The sequence below is a fragment of the Impatiens glandulifera genome, chromosome 3 (assembly GCF_907164915.1).
Source record: "Impatiens glandulifera chromosome 3, dImpGla2.1, whole genome shotgun sequence".
NCBI lineage: Eukaryota > Viridiplantae > Streptophyta > Magnoliopsida > Ericales > Balsaminaceae > Impatiens > Impatiens glandulifera.
The window spans coordinates 7894807-7917905 of record NC_061864.1 but is presented as its reverse complement, the minus strand read 5'-3'; the positions used below and the strand labels follow the sequence as shown (position 1 = coordinate 7917905).

General features: G+C 32.5%; 8 protein-coding genes across 9 annotated transcripts; 2 read left to right on the top strand and 6 right to left on the bottom strand.

Moving 5' to 3' along the window:
- Window positions 1-2117: 2117 nt before the first annotated feature.
- On the top strand, window positions 2118-4856 carry LOC124932347 (Holliday junction resolvase MOC1, chloroplastic). The gene is made up of 6 exons (XM_047472967.1): window positions 2118-2641; window positions 3220-3325; window positions 3515-3567; window positions 3754-3885; window positions 4278-4350; window positions 4514-4856. The coding sequence occupies exons 1-6, from the start codon at window positions 2213-2215 to the stop codon at window positions 4600-4602; spliced, it is 882 nt and encodes a 293-aa protein (XP_047328923.1). The 5' UTR covers window positions 2118-2212; the 3' UTR covers window positions 4603-4856.
- A 248-nt stretch (window positions 4857-5104) lies between these two features.
- LOC124932348 (protein N-lysine methyltransferase METTL21A) lies at window positions 5105-6611 on the bottom strand. The gene is made up of 8 exons (XM_047472968.1): window positions 6481-6611; window positions 6338-6405; window positions 6129-6248; window positions 5954-6027; window positions 5823-5871; window positions 5625-5726; window positions 5426-5543; window positions 5105-5353 (listed from the first exon to the last, which is right to left on the bottom strand). Exons 1-8 carry the CDS (start codon window positions 6546-6548, stop codon window positions 5233-5235), a joined length of 720 nt encoding a protein of 239 aa, XP_047328924.1. The 5' UTR covers window positions 6549-6611; the 3' UTR covers window positions 5105-5232.
- Window positions 6612-7135: 524 nt separating this feature from the next.
- Window positions 7136-9573, bottom strand: LOC124930910. Its single transcript, XM_047471278.1, has 7 exons — window positions 9307-9573; window positions 9128-9219; window positions 8955-9029; window positions 8756-8862; window positions 8608-8663; window positions 8373-8526; window positions 7136-8292 (listed from the first exon to the last, which is right to left on the bottom strand). Exons 1-7 carry the CDS (start codon window positions 9469-9471, stop codon window positions 7271-7273), a joined length of 1671 nt encoding a protein of 556 aa, XP_047327234.1. The 5' UTR covers window positions 9472-9573; the 3' UTR covers window positions 7136-7270.
- A 3140-nt stretch (window positions 9574-12713) lies between these two features.
- LOC124928945 (dihydropyrimidinase) lies at window positions 12714-15757 on the top strand. Of its 2 annotated transcripts, none has more exons than XM_047469200.1 (13): window positions 12714-12854; window positions 13013-13186; window positions 13457-13508; window positions 13597-13866; window positions 13949-14160; window positions 14233-14353; window positions 14419-14506; window positions 14598-14676; window positions 14753-14840; window positions 14961-15001; window positions 15074-15126; window positions 15208-15364; window positions 15431-15757. In XM_047469200.1, the coding sequence occupies exons 1-13, from the start codon at window positions 12774-12776 to the stop codon at window positions 15608-15610; spliced, it is 1596 nt and encodes a 531-aa protein (XP_047325156.1). In that variant the 5' UTR covers window positions 12714-12773; the 3' UTR covers window positions 15611-15757. The 2 variants fall into 2 exon arrangements, with proteins under 2 accessions (XP_047325156.1, XP_047325155.1); XM_047469199.1 differs by having other exon boundaries at window positions 14753-14860; window positions 14915-15001.
- On the bottom strand, window positions 15670-16252 carry LOC124928946. The gene is made up of 3 exons (XM_047469201.1): window positions 16124-16252; window positions 15838-16047; window positions 15670-15758 (listed from the first exon to the last, which is right to left on the bottom strand). The coding sequence occupies exons 1-3, from the start codon at window positions 16136-16138 to the stop codon at window positions 15711-15713; spliced, it is 273 nt and encodes a 90-aa protein (XP_047325157.1). The 5' UTR covers window positions 16139-16252; the 3' UTR covers window positions 15670-15710.
- An 85-nt stretch (window positions 16253-16337) lies between these two features.
- Window positions 16338-18126, bottom strand: LOC124928944 (pentatricopeptide repeat-containing protein At5g56310). Its single transcript, XM_047469198.1, has one exon. It carries the CDS (start codon window positions 18105-18107, stop codon window positions 16353-16355), a length of 1755 nt encoding a protein of 584 aa, XP_047325154.1. The 5' UTR covers window positions 18108-18126; the 3' UTR covers window positions 16338-16352.
- An 830-nt stretch (window positions 18127-18956) lies between these two features.
- LOC124932960 (calcium-dependent protein kinase 34-like) lies at window positions 18957-21913 on the bottom strand. Its single transcript, XM_047473679.1, has 8 exons — window positions 20730-21913; window positions 20493-20636; window positions 20273-20425; window positions 20055-20170; window positions 19804-19971; window positions 19606-19733; window positions 19427-19526; window positions 18957-19357 (listed from the first exon to the last, which is right to left on the bottom strand). Exons 1-8 carry the CDS (start codon window positions 21469-21471, stop codon window positions 19259-19261), a joined length of 1650 nt encoding a protein of 549 aa, XP_047329635.1. The 5' UTR covers window positions 21472-21913; the 3' UTR covers window positions 18957-19258.
- Window positions 21914-22184: 271 nt separating this feature from the next.
- LOC124932963 lies at window positions 22185-23099 on the bottom strand. The gene is made up of 2 exons (XM_047473682.1): window positions 22587-23099; window positions 22185-22499 (listed from the first exon to the last, which is right to left on the bottom strand). Exons 1-2 carry the CDS (start codon window positions 23040-23042, stop codon window positions 22326-22328), a joined length of 630 nt encoding a protein of 209 aa, XP_047329638.1. The 5' UTR covers window positions 23043-23099; the 3' UTR covers window positions 22185-22325.

Here is a 23099-nt window from a genome sequence, read left to right as displayed (position 1 = left end):
AACTAATTAATAATTTAGATTGAGGATTTTTATTTTTATTTTAATTTATTATTAAAATTATATGAAATGAGACATTGTCTTTAACCGTTTTGAACGTTTGGTCGTTAATTTATTATTTACGTGTTATTTATAAAAAAAATAAAAAATATAGGAAACTAATTTAATTATCGAATTTAAACGAGTTTAGGGTTTTGACTATCGATTCTTTAAAATTTGATAGTTAAAACCTTAATTCTCTGAGATTCGGTAGTTAAATTATTTATATAAATCTTTTAGTTATTTATTTACAAATGTCACTTACATAATAAATTAACAGCGTTCAAAACTACTAAAATCATAGTTTTGAAATCCGGTTCGGTCATCAACCCGGTGAAGAAACTGGGTTACTGGTTCAACTTGTTTCATATAATAATAAAATAATAAAAAAATAGCAAAAATCTTAAAGAATTTGGCGTGCATTTGTTGGTGTTTCTCCAACAGAATCTATAATCCTAATAATCACTATATAAAGTATGAACCTCAAAATAATATCAAACTATTGTCTTCAACTATATGAAATATGAACTTCAAAATAAACTAAATTTTGACAAAAAAAAATAATGATAATAACTTTAAAAAATTTGAAATAAAATAGACTTAAATGGTATGTAAGGATAAGGCTTCAAATCAAACTACATCTTCTGATTTTTGGATAACTATGATTTTATTTGAAGAAGAAATTAGGTTTAAGTTATGACTTACAATGCCATTTTAAATCGTTTTTTTAATCTGGTAAAAGCAAAATCAGGTGGTTCAAGTAGGAGGTGGAACTTGAGGTGAATAAAAAAGTTTGTCATTCTCAGTGTTTAGAACTAAAAATCGGTAATTTACTCATATGGCTGTGCAATAAAATCGGAAAACCGATAACCCAACCGAACTGATAGCTTAAAGGTTTCATTTTACCGGTTTATTGGTTAACCGGTTCTAACGGTTCCAGTTAACTGATTTTTTACCGGTTAAACGGTTCGGTTTTCGATTGAACTATTTTTCTAGCGATTTAACCGGTAACCCGGTAATAATTTAATCATATATATTTATATTAGTTATTTTGTAAATATTAAATATATTATAAATAATATTTAATAATATATAAATATTTTTTTTCTTTTAATTTTAAATTAAAATTTGTATAAAATTGTTTAAAAAAAATCTAATTTATATGCCTATTCTTTTACTTTTAAATATATTATATGGTTAGAATAATATAATATATTATAAAATAATTTTAAATGTATCTATGAAATAATATTATAAAATATTAATAATATAATATAGTTAAAAAAAAATGGAGAATAAGTATAAAATTACGGTACAAATAAGGATTTAAAAAAATATATATATTTAATAAGTTTAATACTTAATTTAAAAATTGAATTATTGGTTAACCGATCGGTAATGACCGAAAACAATAGTTCCAAAACCGGTAAAACCGATACCAATACTGGTCGATTAACCGACCGGTTAAACACCCCTATTTACTCACATGTAACTAGAAATATATCAACTTAATGGAAATAAAAAAATAAGGAGGGAGGAACTGAGAGAGTGATCAGTAAGAAAGAAAATAAATGTTTTTTTTAAATAGGATAAACCCGCTGAGTTAATCCGAATTGCCGAATTTTCGGTCCAACCGGCGTGTTGACCGAGTTTAACTAGGTTGATTGTATTTCTGATTTTTTCATGAACCCAACCCGATTTGATGATTGATTCACTGGGTTTGTCGGTCCGACCAGTGAGCCGGACCGAATTTCAAAACTATGATTAAAATAAAACATTGTTTTATATTTAAAACAATAAAGAACCTTCTAAAGTTTAAACTAAGAGATCCAAAATTTCAATTAACTCGTAAGAAGTCTAATAACTCTTTCCTTAATCTTTACTTAATAATTGATATTTTATATAACTATCTTTTAGTTTATAACAAGTTTTTTTTATTTTATTTTATTTTAATGAATTTAAAATTTCAATTTGTTGTGATGTTCTATTTAATTTTGACAAAAAATTATATTAATATTTTTTTTAAATATTGATGTTTATAAAAAGAAAAAGAAGAGCTGGTTTCAAAATTATGAAGAGAAAGAGGGTGCTAATGATAACAGCAAGGGGTAGATAAACCCGCCAAATCTGGAGGTCTTTAATCCATTTCCCGGTTTCTCCCCATTCGAGCAATTATATGGAAGCCCTACACTTCTGCCGTCAACCGCCGCTACCAGAAGGCCTACAATCGATGACCTCATTTCCGGCTAAATTTCTGGCAACGGTTCGCTTAAGTGCCTCCAACTATAGGTTTTTCTGCGCCTCGTCATCTTCAACCATTACAACCGTTGAAGAACTAGTTCAGGAACAACCTTGTAGCAAGAAAGTAGTAGTATCGAAGAGGAGTGGAAGGAAACCTGTTCTTAAGCTTGTCAACTCTCAGCTGAAGGAAGATTGGTTGGACTCTCTTTCCCCCCCTTCCCTTTCGGAACACTTGCCTACAGTGAACGGAGGAATTGATGATTCTAATAGTAATCTCGCTTCCAAATGGGTTATTGGCATTGATCCGGACATTTCTGGAGCTTTGGCCCTCTTACAGTCGGATAGTCCCGACTGTTCCCCTCAGGTATAATAGTCTTTTCTCTTTTGCTCTTGGATTGGGTGGGTGATTACTGATTAATAGCATGATGCAAATTCTTACGAAACCTGAATTAAGTTAGGGTTTTAAAGGGACAATCTGAACATTTGTAGGCCCTGTGGAGTGTTTTCAATGAGGCTAATGAAAGTTAGGAGACAGGTTCATTGAATCCATGTCTGCTTTTGTTCTAAATGCTGGTCTTGTATTCAATTATGCATTATATAAAACCTCAATGTCACAATGATACTTGTTAAGGGCCTTTAGATGAAGATTTTGATTGAAAAGGGCCTTTAAATAAGCCACAACCACCATCAGTTACAAGAAACTAAGCCTTTTATCTCACATTTCAAAATAAGTGTGTCCACAATCAAGTAGCTTTTACAATATAATTTGTATCAGGCACAATCATTCACATCTAATGTTAGAAAAAGGAAGCTTAATAAACATAATTTCTTTTATGATCACTGCAGTTATCATTTTGTAATGATTTCATTTTTTAATTTAAAACTAGGGTAAAAGATTATATTTTGCGGCCAAGATGGAGTTTTATTTTTCTTCTGTTGCAGGTATTTGATTCTCCTCATGTAAAAGTGCTGATAGGCAAAAGAGTTAGAAGACGGTTAGATGCCAAGTCTATTGTTCAATTGCTTCGAAGTTTCAATGCTCCAATTGGTAAGATAAATAAGTTCTCTCTTTTCAGGTTTCTGATTTCCCCCATCAATGTGCTCTTCCTGAATCCAGAATTTATGATATTTTGTCATTGTTGTGAATTTCCTCTTTGCTAATTCTTCCAAAATAGTTTCGTTATTTAATTAAATGGAACGAACATCCTTACTGAAGAGGAGCTACATTCATATTCAGGAACTACAGCATACTTAGAGCAATCAATACCATTTCCTCAAGATGGCAAACAGGTCAGTGTTTTCAATAGGTTTATTACTGTCATTGTTACCCTTTTTCCTTTGTTTGAGTTTGAACCCGAATTTGGTGGAATCTGTTTTCCAATCTAATTTCAGTTATGAGATGATTTGAACTCATATTCTTGCTCTGTTTGATTTCCCTAGAGCAATGCTGAAAACTATTTTGTTTCTTGGATGAAGGGATGGTGGAGCGGGGGATTTGCCTATGGTCTATGGATTGGTATCTTGGTTGCCTCTGGATTTTCTGTAGTTCCTGTCCCATCTGTTACATGGAAGAATGAATTTAAACTGTCTGGAAGCCGCTCAAGCAAGGTTGGATATCATACTTCTTCCGCCCTCCCTTTTGTATTGAGCCGATTTGGTAACATAATGAGTAATGATAGAAAGCGAAAATTTGGTGTCATTAATGATGTCGAGAATAATGTACCAACATGTGATTGTACTTAAATTTAATAGGAAATTTTTTTTTCATTTTTCAAGTTTAATCACGTGCTGTCACATCATTTACTGACACTATTCATGACACCAAATTCTCGCTCTCTATCATTACTCTGGACCATAATTTTTATACGAAATAAAACTAGGTCCATAAAATCATCTTATACTACCAAATGAAAAAAATAAATCAATTTCATTTCCCTCTAGGGATTTTCCAATGGGATTGTGACTATTCAAATAGCTAAACAAACTCTCATTTTTGTCAGGATGACAGCAGGGAGCTTGCATCAACAATGTTTCCTTCTCTGAGTTCATCTTTACAGAGAAAAAAAGACCATGGTATTTATTATTATTCACTGCTTCTGTACAATGTCTTCTTATATTTTCAAACTAAACTAATTTCATATGGAATAGCTGCTGCTACTCTACTTTGGTGATGGTCTTTTCATTCATATATTATTCTCCTGATCATTAAACATCTTGTGTGCTTTCACATTTGCAGGTCGAGCTGAAGCTTTGCTTATTGCTGCATATGGGAAAAACCTCCAGATGAACTCGTCTACGATTTCAAATGAACTTAGTAGAGAATGACCAATTTTTCTGGACATAGATTGATTTGTAATAGCTAGGGGTGAGCAACCCAACCATCATTTATGACCTGAAAAGCATTCGATTTGTTCAATATAGGGTTTCAATTGAGTAACTTATCTATTATGACTCGATATAGGGTCTAACCAAATAGCAAGCAACCTTATTTGCAATCACCCCTAGTATGTACTCAATATTGGTTGCTCTTGAAATATATTATTGTTTATTTTCAAAAGTAATTAACATTTGTTCATTTATGTTTTGTAGCTAACATTATTAACTTGTTAAATATTAATTTTTATTAAAATAATTATTGTTTTCAAATATGAATATAAACACACTTATGAATAGGAAAATTTAGGCTTTATATTGATGCTAAGTTGTTATCATTTGTTGCATTATTAACCTTTCAACTGTCTTTGTTCATTTCTGCATTTAAGGTCTTATGGTCCTCATGGATATATATACTTTGATAATGCATTTGTTCATTAAAAGAGTATAAATGTATCCAATTTAGCCAGTTTGCCCTAACTAAAATTGGCACAACTCTTGCATTAACTATGTTTTGTCCCAATACAGATAAAGTTTAAAGTCTCTCTCAAATGAACACAAAAAAAAAAAAAACAGATAATTTTACTGTTGTGTGATCTCATATATCCTTCCTTGAAGGTTTCCTACAATGGTTTGGCTTCCAGCAATCTCATCTATCTGCAGACCATGCCCAATAGCTTCACTAATAACCAATGAATCCATGCTGCATCAAGGGAAAATAAAGTATTCATCAAACAAAGACATTCCAAGAAATACGAGGTAAGTCACTACTTACACTTTAGCTCGAGAAACATAGGCCAGTAGAAATTTGCAATGTCTCTTCTTCTTCCTACTAATGTCAAGTAGCTCTTTTACAGTGTCAAAAAGAAATGGGATGCTCACTTGTTGAAAGCTTGCATACTGTCAAGGTTCATCAAGATAGATAGATAGTATAGAACAAAAAAAGATTAAAAAGGAATGAAATGTAAGGATATAAATGTCAGCCCCAAGAATCATATCAAATCCTTCTGGATGCTTTTCACAAATTTGACTGAGGTGATCAGTATTTCCCCATTCTAGCTTCTCAGCCATGAGTTCTGTGTTTCAGTTTTCAAACAAGTAAGTATTTGAACTTGAAGTTGAAGACTTTATTTACATAGGTTTTACAATCAGCCAAGTGAATGATATCTCACCAACCAAACTGTCGTCTGAGGAATGATGCGCCACGTTTTTGTTCAGAATCTGATGAAAGAAGAATACACAAATGACGGGTTAACATTCATACAAAAAGGATGAAAAAAAAACTCATGTTTAGGGTTCATGCCTTGATAACTTCATCATTATGATCAGTCATGATGACTTTGCGGCAAAATCTGCTACAAAGAACTCCAGTAATTCCTTCATTTTTACAAATTTGTTATCAGCTGCTCATATCATATATAGTGGTTACTAGGGTTAGGGTTGAAAATAAGTAAGGTAAGGTAAGGTAAGGGTCTCACCAACACCAGATCCTAGTTCTAGAACTGAACATCCTCGGAGGATTTCTGCATTCTTTGAGAGATAATCATTCATAAGCATCGCGCCAGGCCAAACCAACTGTCCCGTTAAGTCAAAATCAGCTACGGCACAGAAATTGAAGTTGATTAAATGGGTTTTTGAATAAAATTAGAATCGAGAATAAAGAGTAGAAAGGGAATGACTGACTGACTTGAAGCTGACTGGAGACAGTAGAGTTGAAGGATTTGAGATCCAAAAGTGAAAGTCTTGAGCTGATAGCTGCATCCTGAAAATTGTTAACTCGGAGAAGACGAAGCAGATAGAAAGAAAGAATGGAAAGAAATCATATCATACTCATCATTCATAAAGAAGGATTGGTCTATACACACAATTGAATCATCTTCTTCAATCGTCCCTCCCATCGTTTTCCACTTCCAGAGGTTTTTCCAGGGTTTTTGTTTTTAAGGTAAAACACAACACCAAAAATGGGCTTATTTCCTTTTTTTTTTTTTTTTTTTTTTTGTAAGTCTTTACTTGCAACATTGGGGCTTGTTTGCTTTGGAGTTTAAGGACTAGGAGCTTCTTTTTGTTTTTCTTTTAAGTTTTGTTTCTATGATAGTAAAATAAAAGTGACAATTGATTCAAATGTATGACAACAATTTTTAACTAACAAGTAAATAAATCAATGTTCAATTTTTTTCTATAATTTATCATGATATTGATATCCTTCCAAATTTTGTCACACTCTAAAATAGTGAATTGTGTTGTTTTTATATTTAAATTTTATAAGAGTAAAGTACAAGTATTTTGATAATTGAATGCTTCAAAAAAGTTGAATTTTTAGTAAAAAAATCAAATAAATAATCTTTCTAAGTTTAAATAAAGATAAAAATAATTAGTGGTTATTTTCATTTTATCTCCTTATATAAAAATGTAAATTTAATATGATGAATAGTTTATCTTAGGTGTTTGAATTTGAAAATCCTACCTTCATCAAATAAAAACAAAATTGTACTAATCAAATGAATTTGAAAATCCAACTAAATATTCTTACAACAATTCAACTTCTACTATAGTTATAAGATGAATAAACTTTGAAATATAAATAATTATAAAGTAGTTTTCTCCAAGCTATTAAAAATCGTCAAACAAAAATTCCAACATCTGACACAATGGTGTGCAAATCTTGGTCACCAACTCCTTCCCAAACACCATCAATTACCATCCGTCCAATTTTATAGTCATGATGCACATGGGTTGGTGATTCGATCATCCTCATCTTCTTGGCATCGGGGCAGTTGAAATGGTCCGAGTCCCGGTCTGGAGATCTCTTAGTACTAGTCGGGGGTAATAATGTCATTTGCTCCACTTCTTCACTTTTTTCCGAATCCTTTGGATCTGATACTTCACTATTGACCCATTCCAGATCAGGAAGATGACCGGAGGAGCCTATCTCATCAGGCAACAAGCCAATTGGACACGAATTCCACGAATTATTCACCACCCATTTCTTTTTACTCGAAATGGCAACTGTCTTTGCGAACTTTCCACTCTTTATGAAATGTCGTTTGAGGGAGTCTAGCTTCTCATCTGCCTGCTGAATGGAAGCTTCTTCCTGTTCCAGATTGAAGGGGCGTTCTTGTTCTTCATCTGTACCGTGAAGTGAATTTCCTAATGAGAAGAGTTTATTCAGACTCTTCACCAAGGAGCTGTGACCTCGAACCATTTTCGCAAGAACTATAGAGGAATCCCTCAGACAGGTTTTTGTGGAGGATAAAAGAAGGCATTTTCGAAGAAGTTGTATCAAGGTTGCATCATGCAGGTTCGTTGAAGGAACATTTGTGTCTTTTTTGAGAGACGGCTTTAGTCCTTTGAGAATCCCGACAAGCCACTCGAATAGACTAGGTAGATGTTCAGATGATTGATCCTGTTGAGTTTTGATCATCTCCAGAACTGCATTGAGAAGTCTCAAGAGCAATTGTGGTTCTTTCTTTGATAACTTTGATAGCATAAGCGTCCAACGATCAAACACACAGTTTGACTCATCATTCTGGTTTGGTCCTCTTGGAAAAATCTTTAATAAGACAGATATTACTTCTGAAGAGCACATTTCATTCAACAAAACAAGCTTCTTCATAACCTTCTTCTTCGTATGCTTCTTGGAACCTGAAAAGGGCACAAATCATATAAACAAAATATGAATTGAGTTATCTGTTCTTCAGATCACGTGTTTAAGAAATGCTCACAATTGCCCTTGATTTTCTTGGTGGTGCTATTCAGACAAAGATCCAATTCCATAAATGTAGATTTGATTTCTTTTATTAGCTCTTTCCCATTGCTTTGAAGTGGAATTGCACTCCTTTGAGGTTCCCAATAATAAGATATCAACCAGTCAAGAGCCTGAAAATTTCATGACTTATTCTTAAACTCAAATTCAATTCAAAAAAAGAAAACAAGATCAAACATGTCTACGTATAGCACCTCAACTGAGGCAGGTCGAAGCCGATTCAATGAAGGAAGATCACGGTGAGAGCCCTCTATAGAACAGTATAATAAACAACTTTAGATTCGGCAAAAGAAACAAAATCAAAACAAGTCATAATAATAATTGTCTCTGAGTTCTTCTCACCGTGACGAATGTCAATTAAGGTACGAGGAAGACCAATTTCACCAGCTGCCTGAGCAATTGAAAACTGTGACCTAATGCGTGTCTTCTCTACAACACCATTGACAAGCCTTGAAGAGAAATAAAATAAAGAATCTTTCAAAATAACTATCATTCTTTACATGTGTTTAATGGTGTAGAAAGAAAACAAGATATCAAATACCTCAAAATTGCCATACAGTAAAGCATAGCCAGAATGTCATCTGAATCCACCACACTTTGATCACCCAAGTCAGATCTACAATATGAATTACAAACAATTTCATCTATAATAACAGTCGAGCACTCAAGCAAGTAAGAAACAAATCAGATAGATAAAGCTCATATATTTCTTGCCTGAAAAAAGGGTCTTTTTGCTGAATCTCAATAATAGAAGCAGTGACTTCGATGACAACAGGAAGACATCCCCTGCTCCGCCATACTGATATCTGCGGAAAGAAGATATGGGTAGGGATTGCTTTAGTTATTTTATCAATTATGAAATAAGGAAAAGGAATTTAATGGATGAATCTTACTCTTTGGAGAGCGAATATAATAGAGGGATGAGAAGAGGAGAAGAGGGATTCTCTGACTGAGTTCCATTCTTCCCAACTAATCCAGGGCACTAGTTTGTAGCTGCAACTTTTCTCCCAGGCGACGTCGTTCGAAGGGTTTTCAAAACCAACTATTGCCGTCTCCATTGGAGAAAGAAATAAAGAAAGAGTCTTTCAGATGACTGACCGTAGAAGAAGAGCTTCAAGTGCTGGTTGCCGCCGCCGCCGCCGCCGCCGATGATGATCTTATACCAAATATTCTGAATCACTTCGCCTTATAACCCTTCATTCTCATCCCCAAACAACTCTCTTTTTAAAATTACAAATTATTTAATTTTATAAATATAAAAAATATATAATTAAAATTAAACCTACTAAATTAAATAATTAAAACAAAATAAAATATATTATATAAATATTAAAATAAAATATAAATAATATTTGACATAATCCTATTATGTTAAAATAATTTTACAAAAATTTAATATATATTAAATAAATTTATGTAAAAAAATTATCATTAAGTTACCTTATATATATTTTTAAATTACCTATATGAAGTATTTAAAAAATAAAATAGTGTATTATTGAGAATAGTTATGAATTTTTTATAAGTGGATAACAAAGAGACAATAAAATATGCTAAAAACAAAATTAATTTTGTTACTAATTAGTTAATAATAACAAAATCAAAGTTTATTTTTTAAATAAAATATATTAATTTTAAATTTATTATCTTTTTTAAGTTTTATAAAATATAATATAGTTAAATCTGATTTTTTTATTAGATTTATTAAGGATTAAATATTTTTATAATTAAATTTTGTGTAACACAGTTTAGTTTAGTAAAAAGGGTATATTATATAATATTTTTTAAAAAAATAGGTGATCTCAATCTTAATGATGATAATCATGTTTAAAAAAATAATATATATAAATATATATATATATATATATAACTATATAAATATATATATATAACTATATAAAACTTTGTTGGATAAAAAGTATATTATTTGAGTTTTAATTAGTGTAATTATTAAAATATTTTTTATATTTAAATTAAGATATTATAGTCAATAAAATGAATTATTTAATAAATAAAATGATGTGACAGTCAAAAATAATAAAATATTTTATAAGTATTATTTTTTTTTGTTATTGGTATAATAAATAATCTTCTAAAAAGACATAAAAAAAAATACAATAATGTACATATATTTAACCTAAAAAATATTTATAAAGGTATTGTATCTCGTCCAACTAATTTTTTTTTTTTTAAATAATATATATTTTTTAAGCCAAATCCACATCACTCTAACTTCATATTCAAAAGTATTTTCAAATAAATTCTGTTTTTTAATCATTATAAAACCACATTTTTTTTTTAAATTTTATTATATAATATATCATTGCACGGAAAATTGTGCGATATAGCGATTAAACTAAGTATATCATAAATATCTAAATTTGTGTGGTAATTGTGTGGAGTAAATTTGAGTTGGGTTGACCGTGCAATATAGAGTCAAATCTAATTAAACATTGTCCATCATAAATATCCAAATTTTGTAGCAACTGTGTAAATTTGAGTTGGGTTAAAAAATAATATAGTTATACTTGAAATTACAAAGTTATAATTAATAAAAATTTAAATTGTTATTTTTTATTTTTTATATGAAATGTATTTTGTTTAATATATTTTATTTTAATATATAATATATAATATTTAAATTATTTTTTATTTAATTTACAATAAATATATATATATATATTATTTATAAAATTAAATAAATGAGAGGATGCGATTAGTTAAGGCCTATTTTGTTACAATAGCATGAGATACTGAGTTGGGATAAGCTAATTTTGTTTTATATTTCATTCTTTTTTTAATATAATTGATTTAATCATTAACAATTATATAAAATAATTAAATGATAATAATTACATTTTAATATAAATACATGTATGTTAATTTATAGTAAATATATATAGTTTTTTTAATAAAATATTTATATATTATATATTTTTATTAATAAATTATATTTTTTCTTTTATTTATTTATCTAATTATTTATTTTAATTAAAATTTAAAATTATATATTAATAAACTTTATAAAAGCTAATTTATTCATGCAATTTATTTTAAAATAAATTATTAGTTTAATTTAAGAAATTTATTAATATTTAAAATTAAGTTAATAACAAATTTAAATTATTTTGTAAGTAAAAAATTAAAACTATAAATATATAATCGAGTTATTTATTATTAATAATTTATAATAAATTGTAAAACAAAATGGTTAATATTTGAAAATAAATAATATATCTAAAATTTTATAATAATATGTATAATATTAATTGTTAAATGTTGTTAAAAATAAATAATTTTAATAAAATGAGCCTTTAAATGTAATCAAACATGTTCTGTTTTAATAATTAAAATAAATTTAATATAATTTAAATGGAATATACTAACTGTTTTTATTATGTACTTCTAAAATTGATACAAATATTGCATAAACCCTAAAGGGAAATAAGTTATCTTTCATTATTTTTAGAATAAAAATCTAACCCATTTTAAAATATTATTTATTTACATATATATTTAATCTTGATGGATAAAATATTTAAAAACATAACTTAATCATACACATATTTTAAATATTAATTATAATTTAATATTTAACTCAAAATAATTATGCACAAGTTAGGAAGTTCATAATCACCACATTTCAATTTTAAATCAGAGTTGTTTCAATCAAACTTAGAGTATTTTTCTTTTATTTAAGATTTCTCTTACCAAACATTATTTTAACAATGTAAATTATATTTTATTTATAATATTGTAATGTTCATTAAAATTAGATCTCTGATGGTTAAGGTTAGAGTTGAGCATTCATGTTAATTCTGTACACTAATGTCTGTTTTTTTTATTATTTAAAATGTATAATATCTTTTTTTTCGTTAATTTTTTTAAATATAACACATTTGGACAAGTTAATAAGTATATTTATGACATCTCGTCAAGTTTGTAAGCATCCACGACTAAGTTTAAGTTTATAAAACACAACATTTTTAGAATTTTTTTTTTTTTTTCATTTTGTATTTTTGATTGAAAAAAAGTTAATTAAAAAAGCAAAAAGATGTTTCAAATTATTACGAATAAATAAAACTTTTCATATTTAAGTGGAGAAGATTCAGAAAGTGATGAGGTTAAACAATAATATATTTTTTTTAATAAAATACTAATTAAAAACTGATTAAAAAAACATTCATAATATTTTTAAAAGAAATGGAAGTAAACATCAATAATAGCCCAAAAAGTCAAGCACACATCGCTAAATAAATATAAATATTTATATTTGTCTTTAACTCTTAATAGTGATGATCTTCTTCAACCGCTAAACAGTATATCATTTGATTATCGATAATCGATCACTCTTTCAGCCATGGACCTGTCGATTATCCGTCTTTCATCGTTCATCATTCTCCTGCTCTCATTCACGTTCCCAATATCGGACTGCAATCAGGTACTCAAACACTCTTCTTTCATACCACTTTTTCCCGATCTTAGCGGTTCCGACTATGAAATCTTACAAAAACTAATTTCTGCAGAAATTTCAAGTTGTCTTTGCAGTTTGCATACTCTGCGCAAAGAATTTAACTCTTATAATTTACTTTTTAACAGTTTTGCGAAGCTGAGATTGAGTATGGTGATTCAGACTGCAAAGCCTCGCCGTTGCATCATCGATCATCAAAGATCTTGATTAAGGGAGGAACCGTGGTCAATGCTCACCATCAAGAGATTGCTGATGTTTATGTGGAGGATGGTCTTATTGCAGCTGTCAGACCTAATATTAAGGTATTTTTATCTCCAGTTATATGATACTGAGTATGAATGTAATGCAAGCAAGATCTTCTATAGATTAGACTCTTCCTTGGCTTCATATGAATGTTTTTTGGTTCCATTGAAGAAACTTTTGAATCACTCTTAAGAAGGAAGAGAGTTATATAGGTATTATATCAATATGAATGATTATGACCATTTCAAATTTGTTGTTCAAGCACAGAGACCCTAAACCCTAAACCTGTATCAGAATTCTTGGTTATATGATTGACTGGATATTTGCAGGTCGGGGATGATGTCACTGTTCTTGATGCCACTGGAAAGTTTGTGATGCCAGGTAATAGATTCATTTATAAGATGATGATGATGACCAAAGTGATAAATGCTAAATGTTATGTTTAATCAGTTCTTGGTTATATTTGCAGGAGGAATTGATCCTCACACTCACCTTGCCATGGACTTCATGGGTACTCAGACCATAGATGACTTCTTTAGCGGTCAGGCTGCTGCACTAGCTGGTGGAACGACAATGCACATTGATTTCGTTCTACCATCAAACGGCAGTTTATTAGCTGGATTTCAGTCTTATGTGGAGAAATCCAGAAAAGCTTGCATGGATTATGGTTTCCATATGGCAATCACAAAATGGGATGAAACTGTATCAAGAGAGATGGAAATCCTAGTTAAGAAGAAAGGTTTGATAAAAAAATTGTTTGGAGCATTATTTTTGTTTATGAATAATATTTCAAACTTAATTATGAACACATATATATACAGGTATAAACTCTTTTAAGTTTTTCATGGCGTATAAGGGGTCTCTTATGATCAACGACGAGCTCCTGCTAGAAGCATTCAAAAGATGCAAGGCTCTTGGGGCATTGGCTATGGTGCATGCTGAAAACGGTGATGCTGTTTTTGAAGGACAGAAAAGAATGATTGAGCTCGGTATTACTGGTCCGGAAGGACACCCTCTTTCAAGGCCTTCACTGGTATTAGTTTTCAAAATTATTTTTGATGGACTTTTATTTTATTTTACTTACTTTTGAATGATTTGATGCAAGTTGGAGGGAGAGGCAACTGGTCGAGCAATTCGTTTAGCTGCTTTCATAAATACTCCTCTATATGTTGTTCATGTCATGAGTATCGATGCCATGGAAGAAATCACCAAAGCTCGAAAAAAAGGTGTTTGACATATTTTTTACTATAAAGTTTGGAAATGTGTTATTGATTTGTATTTTGCAAAGCAGGGCTGAGGGTTATTGGGGAGCCAGTAGTCTCAGGCTTAGTCCTTGATGATTCTGTTCTGTGGGATCCTGATTTTACTACTGCAGCAAAGCAAGTATCCTCTTTTATGTTAATTCTTTCTATTATTATTATTGTTAGCCAATTTCAACACTAACCAAAATAATATTTATGTATTTCATAGGTTTGTCATGAGTCCTCCTATTAGAGGGTTAGGACATGGAAAGTCTCTACAAAATGCACTTTCAAGAGGAATTTTACAGGTTCTTAGGTGAACTTTGATTTCAAAAGAGTCTTGAACGCAAACTGTACCTTTATTTGTTGCAAATTTTGTTGCAGCTTGTAGGAACAGATCACTGTACCTTCAATTCAACACAGAAAGCTTTTGGAATTGATGATTTTCGTAAAATTCCAAATGGCGTAAATGGTAATAACAAATTACCATGGGATGCATTTTCATTATTATTATTTGGAATGTCGTAAAATTCCAAATGGCGTAGAAAGCTATTATTATTATTAACAAATTTATTGCATTTTCTAATTATAGGTATTGAAGAGCGGATGCATATAGTTTGGGACACAATGGTGGTAAGCACCTATAGAATCTTAGTTCGTTTCAGATTTTGTTTATTTAAAGATTGTATTTTTGTTATGTACTAGGAAACAGGCCAGATGTCTGTTCCTGATTTTGTCCGTGTGACAAGTACTGAGTGGTAAAGCTTAAAGCTTTTGTGTGTATGACCGGTCCGGTTTGGCTTCTGTAAAGTAATGTTTGAATTTGGTCATATTTTCAGTGCTAGGATCTTCAATATATACCCAAGGAAAGGAGCCATTCTAGTTGGATCAGATGCCGATATAATCATACTCAACCCAAATTCAACCTTTGAAATAACTTCCAAGTCTCACCATTCTCGATCCGACACAAATGTATACGAGGGTAGAAGAGGAAAGGTAAAAATGTAAATCTTATAAGTGTGTGGTTACAGACTTTTATAAGCGTCTGTCGTTTTGTTGCAGGGAAAGGTTGAAGTTACGATTGCAAGAGGAAGGATCGTTTGGGCCAATGATCAACTAACAGTTGATCCTGGCACGGGGAATTACATAGAAATGCCACCTTATAGCAGTTATCTTTTCAATGGAATTGACAAAGCAGATGCCTTGTATTTGTCTTCCCTCCGAAGACAATTCAAGGCCTAGGTTTGTACATACTTGTTACTTTTTTCTGGTATTTTCTCTTGTAGAAATACATTTATGGGATAAGAACTTTATAGTGTGATTGTATTTATGAAAAATAATGTCAAGGACTTATACAACAAGTAAGGCAAGATCGCTTCTTCTTTTTCCTCTGCACAGAAATGTATATACAAAAATGTAATTAAGGATATGGGCATGTTAGTTGTTTATAGTAGGAAGAGGAAACTTACCATAACATAATTGTCTTCTTCGTGGTGCCATCTCTCGGGTTTAACAATCTCCTGTTGAAATTCAAAGGTGGGGCGAGGAATGTTAGTCATCTGTTGTTTCTTGTTTTCCCGTGCTCGCGAGAACACCACGGAGTAGTTGGTATAACCGCCATCTCCCCCATGATTCTGATCCCACCCTCCAAATTGAGGTACGGTCTTCCAAGTTGGCTTCTGCATTATATTGTTTATTAACAAACAAATGATTATGATGAGAATGAAACAATTTATGTTATTAGATAAAACTCACCCTATCCTCGCCCATGGAAGATGAATGAACACAAAGGAGAGCTTGTTTGCTCCGATCGAAAAGCCCCACGGCGGAGATACAGATGAATGTTATGTCTGAAAGCTTTATTTATTCCAAACTCGTCCGTTTCTTTAATTAGTGATGTACAGTGCAGCTGAAGAAACAAGGGTGGACAATGCATCAAATTATAACCATCCATTTAGTGATTGAGAGAGATTATAGGCACATCTTATATAACTTCGTTGCACGCGGTTTTCATCTGGTCCTTTAAGTTACACAATAATCTGCAAATCTTTTTCGTTTCTGGATGCGAAATCTCTCTCGAACCAAACCTATAAACAGCGTTGTTCACTTCGATTGAACTCTCACCAGCTACTTTCGAAACTCCATTATCCTTCATCACCTTCCTCGTCAGACCAGATTCACTCCACAATCCATGACCAGCATACACATTAGACAAGAGCAAGTAATTCCCGCTATTATCTGGCTCCAACTTTATTAACCTTCTCATAGCCTCCTCAGCTAGTTCAACATTTCCATGGATTTTCGATGCTGCAAGAAGAGACCCCCACATCGCTGCTGCTGATGCTGCTGCACGGTTCTTGTTATTATTATTAGCTTCAATTAGCTCACGGGCTTCTTTGAGGTAACCGCATCGTCCTAGTAGATCGACCATGCAACCGTAATGCTCATCCTCGGCTTTAACCCCGAATCTCGATTCCATGTTGTAGAATACCCAATTACCCATTTCAATTAGACCGGCGTGGCTGCAAGCTGAAAGAATAGCGGTGAAAGTGACTTTGTTTGGTTTAATCCGAGACATTTCCATTCGAGAGAGCATCCCACGAGCTTCTTCTTCAAGCCCGTGTATTGCCATTCCTGATATTATCGTTGTCCATGTCACAACACTTCTTTGCTTCATATTTTCAAAAAAATTTACAGCCGTTGTTATGTCTCCAGATTTGGCATACATTTCTATGAGCGAGTTGCAAAGTGGGATTGTTTGACGTAAACTATGCTCATCGATGTACCTGTGAATCCATCGACCTAATTCTCCATCTCCCAAATGGGCACAAGCGGAAAGAGCTGCCACCATTGTCACCTCATCTGGCTTTACACCTTCCTCCAGCAGCATTCTCCTGAAAATGGAGACAGCTTCATTCGCCTTATTACTCTGAACATAGCCTGCAACAAGTGTAGTCCAGGATATAACATTTCTCTGAATCGTAGCTTCAAACAGTTCTCTTGCCACTTCCATTGCACCGATTTTAGCATAGCAAGCAACAATCGCGTTCCACAAGGCAACATCTCTGTTGCACGTTTCATCAAACACCTTGCGTGCATCAAAGACGCACCCACAAGCAGAATACATTTGAACCAGGGAGGTAGACACTGAAACGCAGCTCTCCATTCCCATGCCAACAGCTTGACAATGGATCTGTCTCCCGATGCCAACTTCAGACATTCGAGAAACCGCTTTCAATGTATACGGTAAAGAATAATTATCAGGCCGTAAACCTGCAAGTAAACGAATATCGTTGTAAAGAGAGATGGCATATTTTGCAGTTTGAGGATCACGAGACATAGCCTTGATCACGGTGTTGTAGAGGAAAACGTTCGGCGGTGGGATCGTCGTTGATCTTAGCCGATGGATGAAGACTGAGTAAGCAATGTCCGATAAGCCTAGGTCGGAGCAAGACTCGATAAATTTGCCGAGTATGATGTTGTCCTGATCGAGACCAATTTTGAAGATGAAACAATGAGCTTGATTGATGCGGATTGGATGTAGACATTGCTTTGAATTGATCAAGGAGAGAGTTAGCTGGAGTTGAATATCATTTCTATCCTCCGATTCCAAAGCTGATGAAAAAAAACAACAACAGCGGTGTTGATGAACATTGTTGAGCAGTGAAAGTGCGCAAGTTATTGATCTAGAACTTTGTCTCGCGGAAAACGCGATTGAGGTAAGTGACAGAAGCAGCATGTAATAGTTTTCTAGGGTTTATAGATTTTGTTTTTTTTTTTTTTGTAAAAGAGAAGAAGATGAGAACCAGAAGCATAATTCTATTGGAAGGGAATACTAAAAATGGCCCTTAATGTATTATTATATATTCAAAATGGTACCTAAATTTTATGTTACACAATAAATTTTTAACATGATATTCAAATAAAGTACTAAACTTTGATTTTATACTCAAATTGAGTATCTTATAACTATTTGAGCTATCAACTGCCTTCTATATTTATTTGTTCTATGAGATATACCGAATTCGAGTTCACAATTTAAGTTAAATTTTATTATCGGTTTTTGAATCGAACTTTAAATGAATTCGAATTTACGATTTAAATTAAATTTTATTATCGGTTTTTGAATCGAATTTTAAACGAATTCGAATTCAATTATGGTTTTCGATTTGATTTTTGAGTTGGAGTTTAACTCGAAAACCAAATCGAAAATAGAGTTCATTTCTTATAATTTATTATATATATATTTTAAAAATTGAATTTTGGTTCAAATTCAATTTTATTAAAATTTATTCGAATTCGAATTGGTTTACGAATTAACTAGAAAAATTTGAGCAACTCAAACCAAGGAACTCAAAAATCAAACCAATGAACCCTCCTACTCTTAGTGTAAATTTTTTTTTATTAATTATTAGTCTAACATATTCTCAAATTATGTCTTGTCATTGTTAAATGGAAAAAATACAGTATCTCTAACCCTTAAGTGTTATTATAAAATAAATAAAATGCAAATAACAAAATAAATTACTAATTCTAATTGAAGAAACAATAAAAAAAAAATATACATTAGAAAAAAAAATTCTCACCAAAAAATGAAGCCCTATTGAAAGAAAAAATCTAAACGAATTGAACAAACACTAAATTCTAATAGGGTTTTATAAAAAAAAAAACCTAAAAAACCCTCTCTAAGGTAAAAATGAAACCAAATCCTTCTACACCATGTGCCTGACCCATGTTCTTACATACCCTTGTCTTAGAATTACATTGATCTCATTGAAGTTCTCTTAATGACATACACTTGTGTCTTATGTATCCTTCTATTTGATAGTTCATAGACAACAACATTAGGGTTTTTGTAAGTTAATATTGGAGATGTTTTCATTTTTGTCTCTAAACAATTACATCACGCCGTTTTTTAGGATTTTGTGTTACTTCCGGATTACCCTTTCTCATCATAGCTACGAACTCATCATAATTAATACGTCCATCCTGTACAAAGAAAAAAAAACGTTAGCTAATATTCTTAACTTTTTTTTTATGGATTTCAATATCACTTACATGATCAGCGTCAACTTCGGAAATGATCTCCTTTATATCCTTATTATCGTTCATGCCAAACTCTCTAAGGGCTTGCTCCAATTCCTCTATAGTAATGTACCTGATAAAAAAACAGCATTAGAAACTTTCAAACTTTCCACAAACGAGATGGTATACCAAATTACACGATGAGTACTCACCCGCTGTTGTCTTTGTCGAAGTATTGGAATGCTGTGTAAATATGTTCTTCTCGGTCCATTCTGTTCAAATGCATCGTCGCTGTAATGAATTCGTCATAATCGATCGTTCCATTTCCATCCGCATCGGCCTAATCATGCATGACAAAGAAATTAGTATAAAATAACAAACTTTTTTTAATTTTTTTTTTTTTAACTTACAGCTTCCATCAATTGTTTGACTTCATATTCTGATAACTTTGTTCCTTGTTTTGCAAGCCCTTGTTTTAGCTCCTCAAGTGTTATTGTGCCACTATTATCTGTGTCCATTCCTTTGAACATTTGTTTCAATCCCATAATTTCTTCTTCTGATAAGCATCCGGCAATAACCTACATTAATAATTAATTCAAATTACATGTACAATTGTCGAAAACATTTTTATTATAATCGAGATTAAATATAAATATAGTACCCGAAGAGCGACTTTTTTGAACTTGTTCATTGCACTAAACTGTTTGAGCCTATCCATAACAGCATTATCTAGAGGTGTATCAGGTGCATCTCCATCCTCTTTGATCCATGGATGATCTGAATAATTATATTAATTAGTCATAAACATTAATATAAATTAAACTACATCCATCTAAATTAATTACTAAGAAGAAAAGAAAAGAAAAAAAGGAACTTAACTGAGAACTTGAAACGCGGTTAACCTTTGTTTGGGATCCGAGTTCAACATCTTCCTAACAAGATCCTTGGCTCCCGGAGAAATCGAAACCCAAGGATCGCTCGTGAAATCCACGTGCCCTTTCAAGATTGCGTTGAAGATCCCATTCTCCGATTCTGTTTTGATTTTGGCAGATTTTATTATTTTGTTTTCGATGGAATTTGAAAGAGAAAAAGATTTGACCTGCCCAAAATGGAGGAACTCCACAAAGAAGAATATAGAGCATCACACCAACACTCCAAATGTCTACTTCTGGACCATATTTTCTTCTCAATACTTCTGGTGCTATATAATATGCACTCCCCACTATATCTTTAAATAATTCTCCTGTCCATTTGTATTAATATACTTAATTGTAAGTCAGTTTTGTTTTCGTATGCATGCAAGTTTTAAGAGATCGAGAAAGAGGGCATACGAGACCTTGCTTGTAGAAAACGGAGAGACCAAAATCTGTAGCTTGAAGAGGAGAATTCTCATCTTTATTCAACAACAAGAAATTTTCGGGCTTAAGATCTCTATGAATAACACCCATGGAATGACAAGTATGAACAATTTGTACAATGGTCCTCAATAAAGAAGCGGCAGCCCTTTCGGTGTAATGACCTTTAGCGATAATCCTATCGAAAAGCTCCCCGCCAGCACAAAGTTCCATTACCAAATGAACCGAATGCTTATCTTCGAAAGCTCCTTTCAATTCCACAACATTGGGTTGCCCCGTTAAATGATGCATTATTTGAACCTCTCTTCGAACATCCTCAACGTCCTCTTTATTTACAAGTTTCCTTTTGGCTATCGTCTTGCATGCAAACTGTTCTGCCGTCGTCTTATTTGTGCATAAATGTGTCACCCCAAATTGTCCTCGCCCTAGTTCTTTACCCACCGTGTAAATTGACCTGATGTCCTCCATTGGGCGTCCTAAAACCGGCCCTATTTGGGCCGGTTTTGCAGCCGCGGGTTTCGTTGGCTGTTGTTGTGGTTGTTGTTGTTGCTGAGGCTGGTTTTGGTTTTGAGTAGCGGCTGGTTGTGGTGGTGGTTTTACTTCAGCTGGCGGGGCTGGGATTGGCTCCCTTTGAGATGGACCCGGTCCTGTTGGCGGTGCTTCCACTTTCGCCTCGTTCTGTGTTGGTTCCGGGTTGCTCTCTTGGGAACAACAGCTCCCCATATTCTTATTATTTGAAAAAACCGATGAACAAAGTATCCCGATAAAGAGAAATTAGATGTTGGGTGAAGGAGATATCAAGGTAGAATGCCTTTGAGGAAGAATTAAGGAATTATTTTGTGGGGTTTTTGCATGCCTAAGAAAAAAAAATGAAAATTACAACAACAAGAAGAGAGAGAGAGAGAGAGATTTTTGGTGTTTGAGAGAATCTTTCTTCATATCTCAACTGCCAAGGCAGGGGCATAGAGAAATCCCCGGAAAAAACAACAAATTTGCAACTAATTATTAAAGTTTGGGAAGAAATTTCAATATCTCATACAAGTTCAAGGACCAATTTAGATTTTACAACCAAATAATATAGGAATGAATGGCAATCGGTATATACTTGGTTCGGATATCGGAGTGTGAATTAGACAGTTAAAAAGGTACCTGATCGGGTCGAAGAGAACCCGACTATATTTATATTAAAAGTAAAATGTATTTAAATATATTTTTTTTATTAAAGTTTAACATCACATTTCACAATAAATACATACAAATACACTCATTCAAATTTCAAACAATTAATATATCTATAAGAGAGTTATAAGAATCCTTAGTATGAACTGGTTCTAAGTTTGAGCCCATAAGGTCCTAAGTTTGAGGACTATTTACTTAAATCAACGGGATTATTTCTACTTCATTTGAGAATGAAAGTTCAATAAAAAAAAAAAATGGTTGAAATGAGTCAAAATATACTAATATTATATTTCTATTGACAGAAGTGATAGTAAAATAAAGTAACAAGAAAGAAAATAAAAATAAATTACAAAAATAAAGATGGATGGATAATAGTACTTTGTTTGTTTGGATGTTTCCTATTCCAAAGCGGGTGCTTCCTGGGTCGGGTTGGATTCGAAAACATCTAAACTGGATCCATCATCTTCTTCAAATAGCTCTCTGGATTGAATCGATTCCTTATACGACGGCGTATCCTTGAAATCACTAGCTCCTTCATTGTACGTGCTTACAGCAGTTCCGCAAGCAATCAACTGTGAAAATACAAATTCAATCATCTTCTCTAGAACAGAAACCCTAAATAATTATTCTAAACACAGAATCAATGATATATATAATACCGCAAAGAGTATGCCGAAAGCCCATAGATACTGAACGAAGAAGCCAAGGCCGTCCCATTGAGGTCCTTCCCATAAATCTGTTTGTTCACCTGGAAGATCCGGCACGACGAATCCATAATCAATCGATCCGTCGATCACTAGGTTTTCGGTGTCGATCTGACCGAACTTTTGAATTACTTTGTTCTCTTCTGTTTCATCTTCATTTGTGGTTGTAGTTGAGATTCTTTTGTTCTTGCTGTCGAACTTACCTGTTATTGAGGATAGTTTCTTTGCGGCGGCAAGCAATCGGATATGTCGAACTGAAATTGGAGGAGACCAGGGGTGGTTGGCGAGATTAGGAGAAGGAAGCGGACGATTGTGTGAGAAGTAGCAGAGGAGGAGGTTCGTGCGGACATGGCTGCGGCGGTGGAGAAGTCCACCGCCTGAGACTTGGAGTCCGGCAATGGGGAGAGCCATGGGAATGGATGAAGAGAGATGATGATGATGGAAGATATTCAGTAAAGATGAGGTCCA

What these genes read in the sequence shown, in the direction of transcription:
- LOC124932347 (XM_047472967.1), top strand. Translation starts at nt 2,213, where the DNA reads ATGGAAGCCCTACACTTCTGCCGTCAACCGCCGCTACCAGAAGGCCTA. An exon ending in GTCCCGACTGTTCCCCTCAG is followed by an intron (nt 2,642 to 3,219) that starts GTATAATAGTCT and finishes CTTCTGTTGCAG; the next exon opens with GTATTTGATTCTCCTCATGT. An exon ending in ACAGAGAAAAAAAGACCATG is followed by an intron (nt 4,351 to 4,513) that starts GTATTTATTATT and finishes TCACATTTGCAG; the next exon opens with GTCGAGCTGAAGCTTTGCTT.
- LOC124932348 (XM_047472968.1), bottom strand. Translation starts at nt 6,548, where the DNA reads ATGGGAGGGACGATTGAAGAAGATGATTCAATTGTGTGTATAGACCAA. An exon ending in GATTCTTGGGGCTGACATTT is followed by an intron (nt 5,544 to 5,624) that starts ATATCCTTACAT and finishes GACAGTATGCAA; the next exon opens with GCTTTCAACAAGTGAGCATC. An exon ending in TATGTTTCTCGAGCTAAAGT is followed by an intron (nt 5,354 to 5,425) that starts GTAAGTAGTGAC and finishes CCCTTGATGCAG; the next exon opens with CATGGATTCATTGGTTATTA.
- LOC124930910 (XM_047471278.1), bottom strand. Translation starts at nt 9,471, where the DNA reads ATGGAGACGGCAATAGTTGGTTTTGAAAACCCTTCGAACGACGTCGCC. An exon ending in CAAAAAGACCCTTTTTTCAG is followed by an intron (nt 9,030 to 9,127) that starts GCAAGAAATATA and finishes TTCATATTGTAG; the next exon opens with ATCTGACTTGGGTGATCAAA. An exon ending in TACTGTATGGCAATTTTGAG is followed by an intron (nt 8,863 to 8,954) that starts GTATTTGATATC and finishes TTTCTCTTCAAG; the next exon opens with GCTTGTCAATGGTGTTGTAG.
- LOC124928945 (XM_047469199.1), top strand. Translation starts at nt 12,774, where the DNA reads ATGGACCTGTCGATTATCCGTCTTTCATCGTTCATCATTCTCCTGCTC. An exon ending in CAATATCGGACTGCAATCAG is followed by an intron (nt 12,855 to 13,012) that starts GTACTCAAACAC and finishes ACTTTTTAACAG; the next exon opens with TTTTGCGAAGCTGAGATTGA. An exon ending in CGTGTGACAAGTACTGAGTG is followed by an intron (nt 15,127 to 15,207) that starts GTAAAGCTTAAA and finishes TCATATTTTCAG; the next exon opens with TGCTAGGATCTTCAATATAT.
- LOC124928946 (XM_047469201.1), bottom strand. An exon ending in AAGAAGACAATTATGTTATG is followed by an intron (nt 15,759 to 15,837) that starts GTAAGTTTCCTC and finishes ATTTCTGTGCAG; the next exon opens with AGGAAAAAGAAGAAGCGATC.
- LOC124928944 (XM_047469198.1), bottom strand. Translation starts at nt 18,107, where the DNA reads ATGCTGCTTCTGTCACTTACCTCAATCGCGTTTTCCGCGAGACAAAGT.
- LOC124932960 (XM_047473679.1), bottom strand. Translation starts at nt 21,471, where the DNA reads ATGGGGAGCTGTTGTTCCCAAGAGAGCAACCCGGAACCAACACAGAAC. An exon ending in AACCGCGTTTCAAGTTCTCA is followed by an intron (nt 20,171 to 20,272) that starts GTTAAGTTCCTT and finishes ATAATTATTCAG; the next exon opens with ATCATCCATGGATCAAAGAG. An exon ending in CCGAAGTTGACGCTGATCAT is followed by an intron (nt 19,358 to 19,426) that starts GTAAGTGATATT and finishes TTCTTTGTACAG; the next exon opens with GATGGACGTATTAATTATGA.
- LOC124932963 (XM_047473682.1), bottom strand. Translation starts at nt 23,042, where the DNA reads ATGGCTCTCCCCATTGCCGGACTCCAAGTCTCAGGCGGTGGACTTCTC. An exon ending in CTTTCGGCATACTCTTTGCG is followed by an intron (nt 22,500 to 22,586) that starts GTATTATATATA and finishes GTATTTTCACAG; the next exon opens with TTGATTGCTTGCGGAACTGC.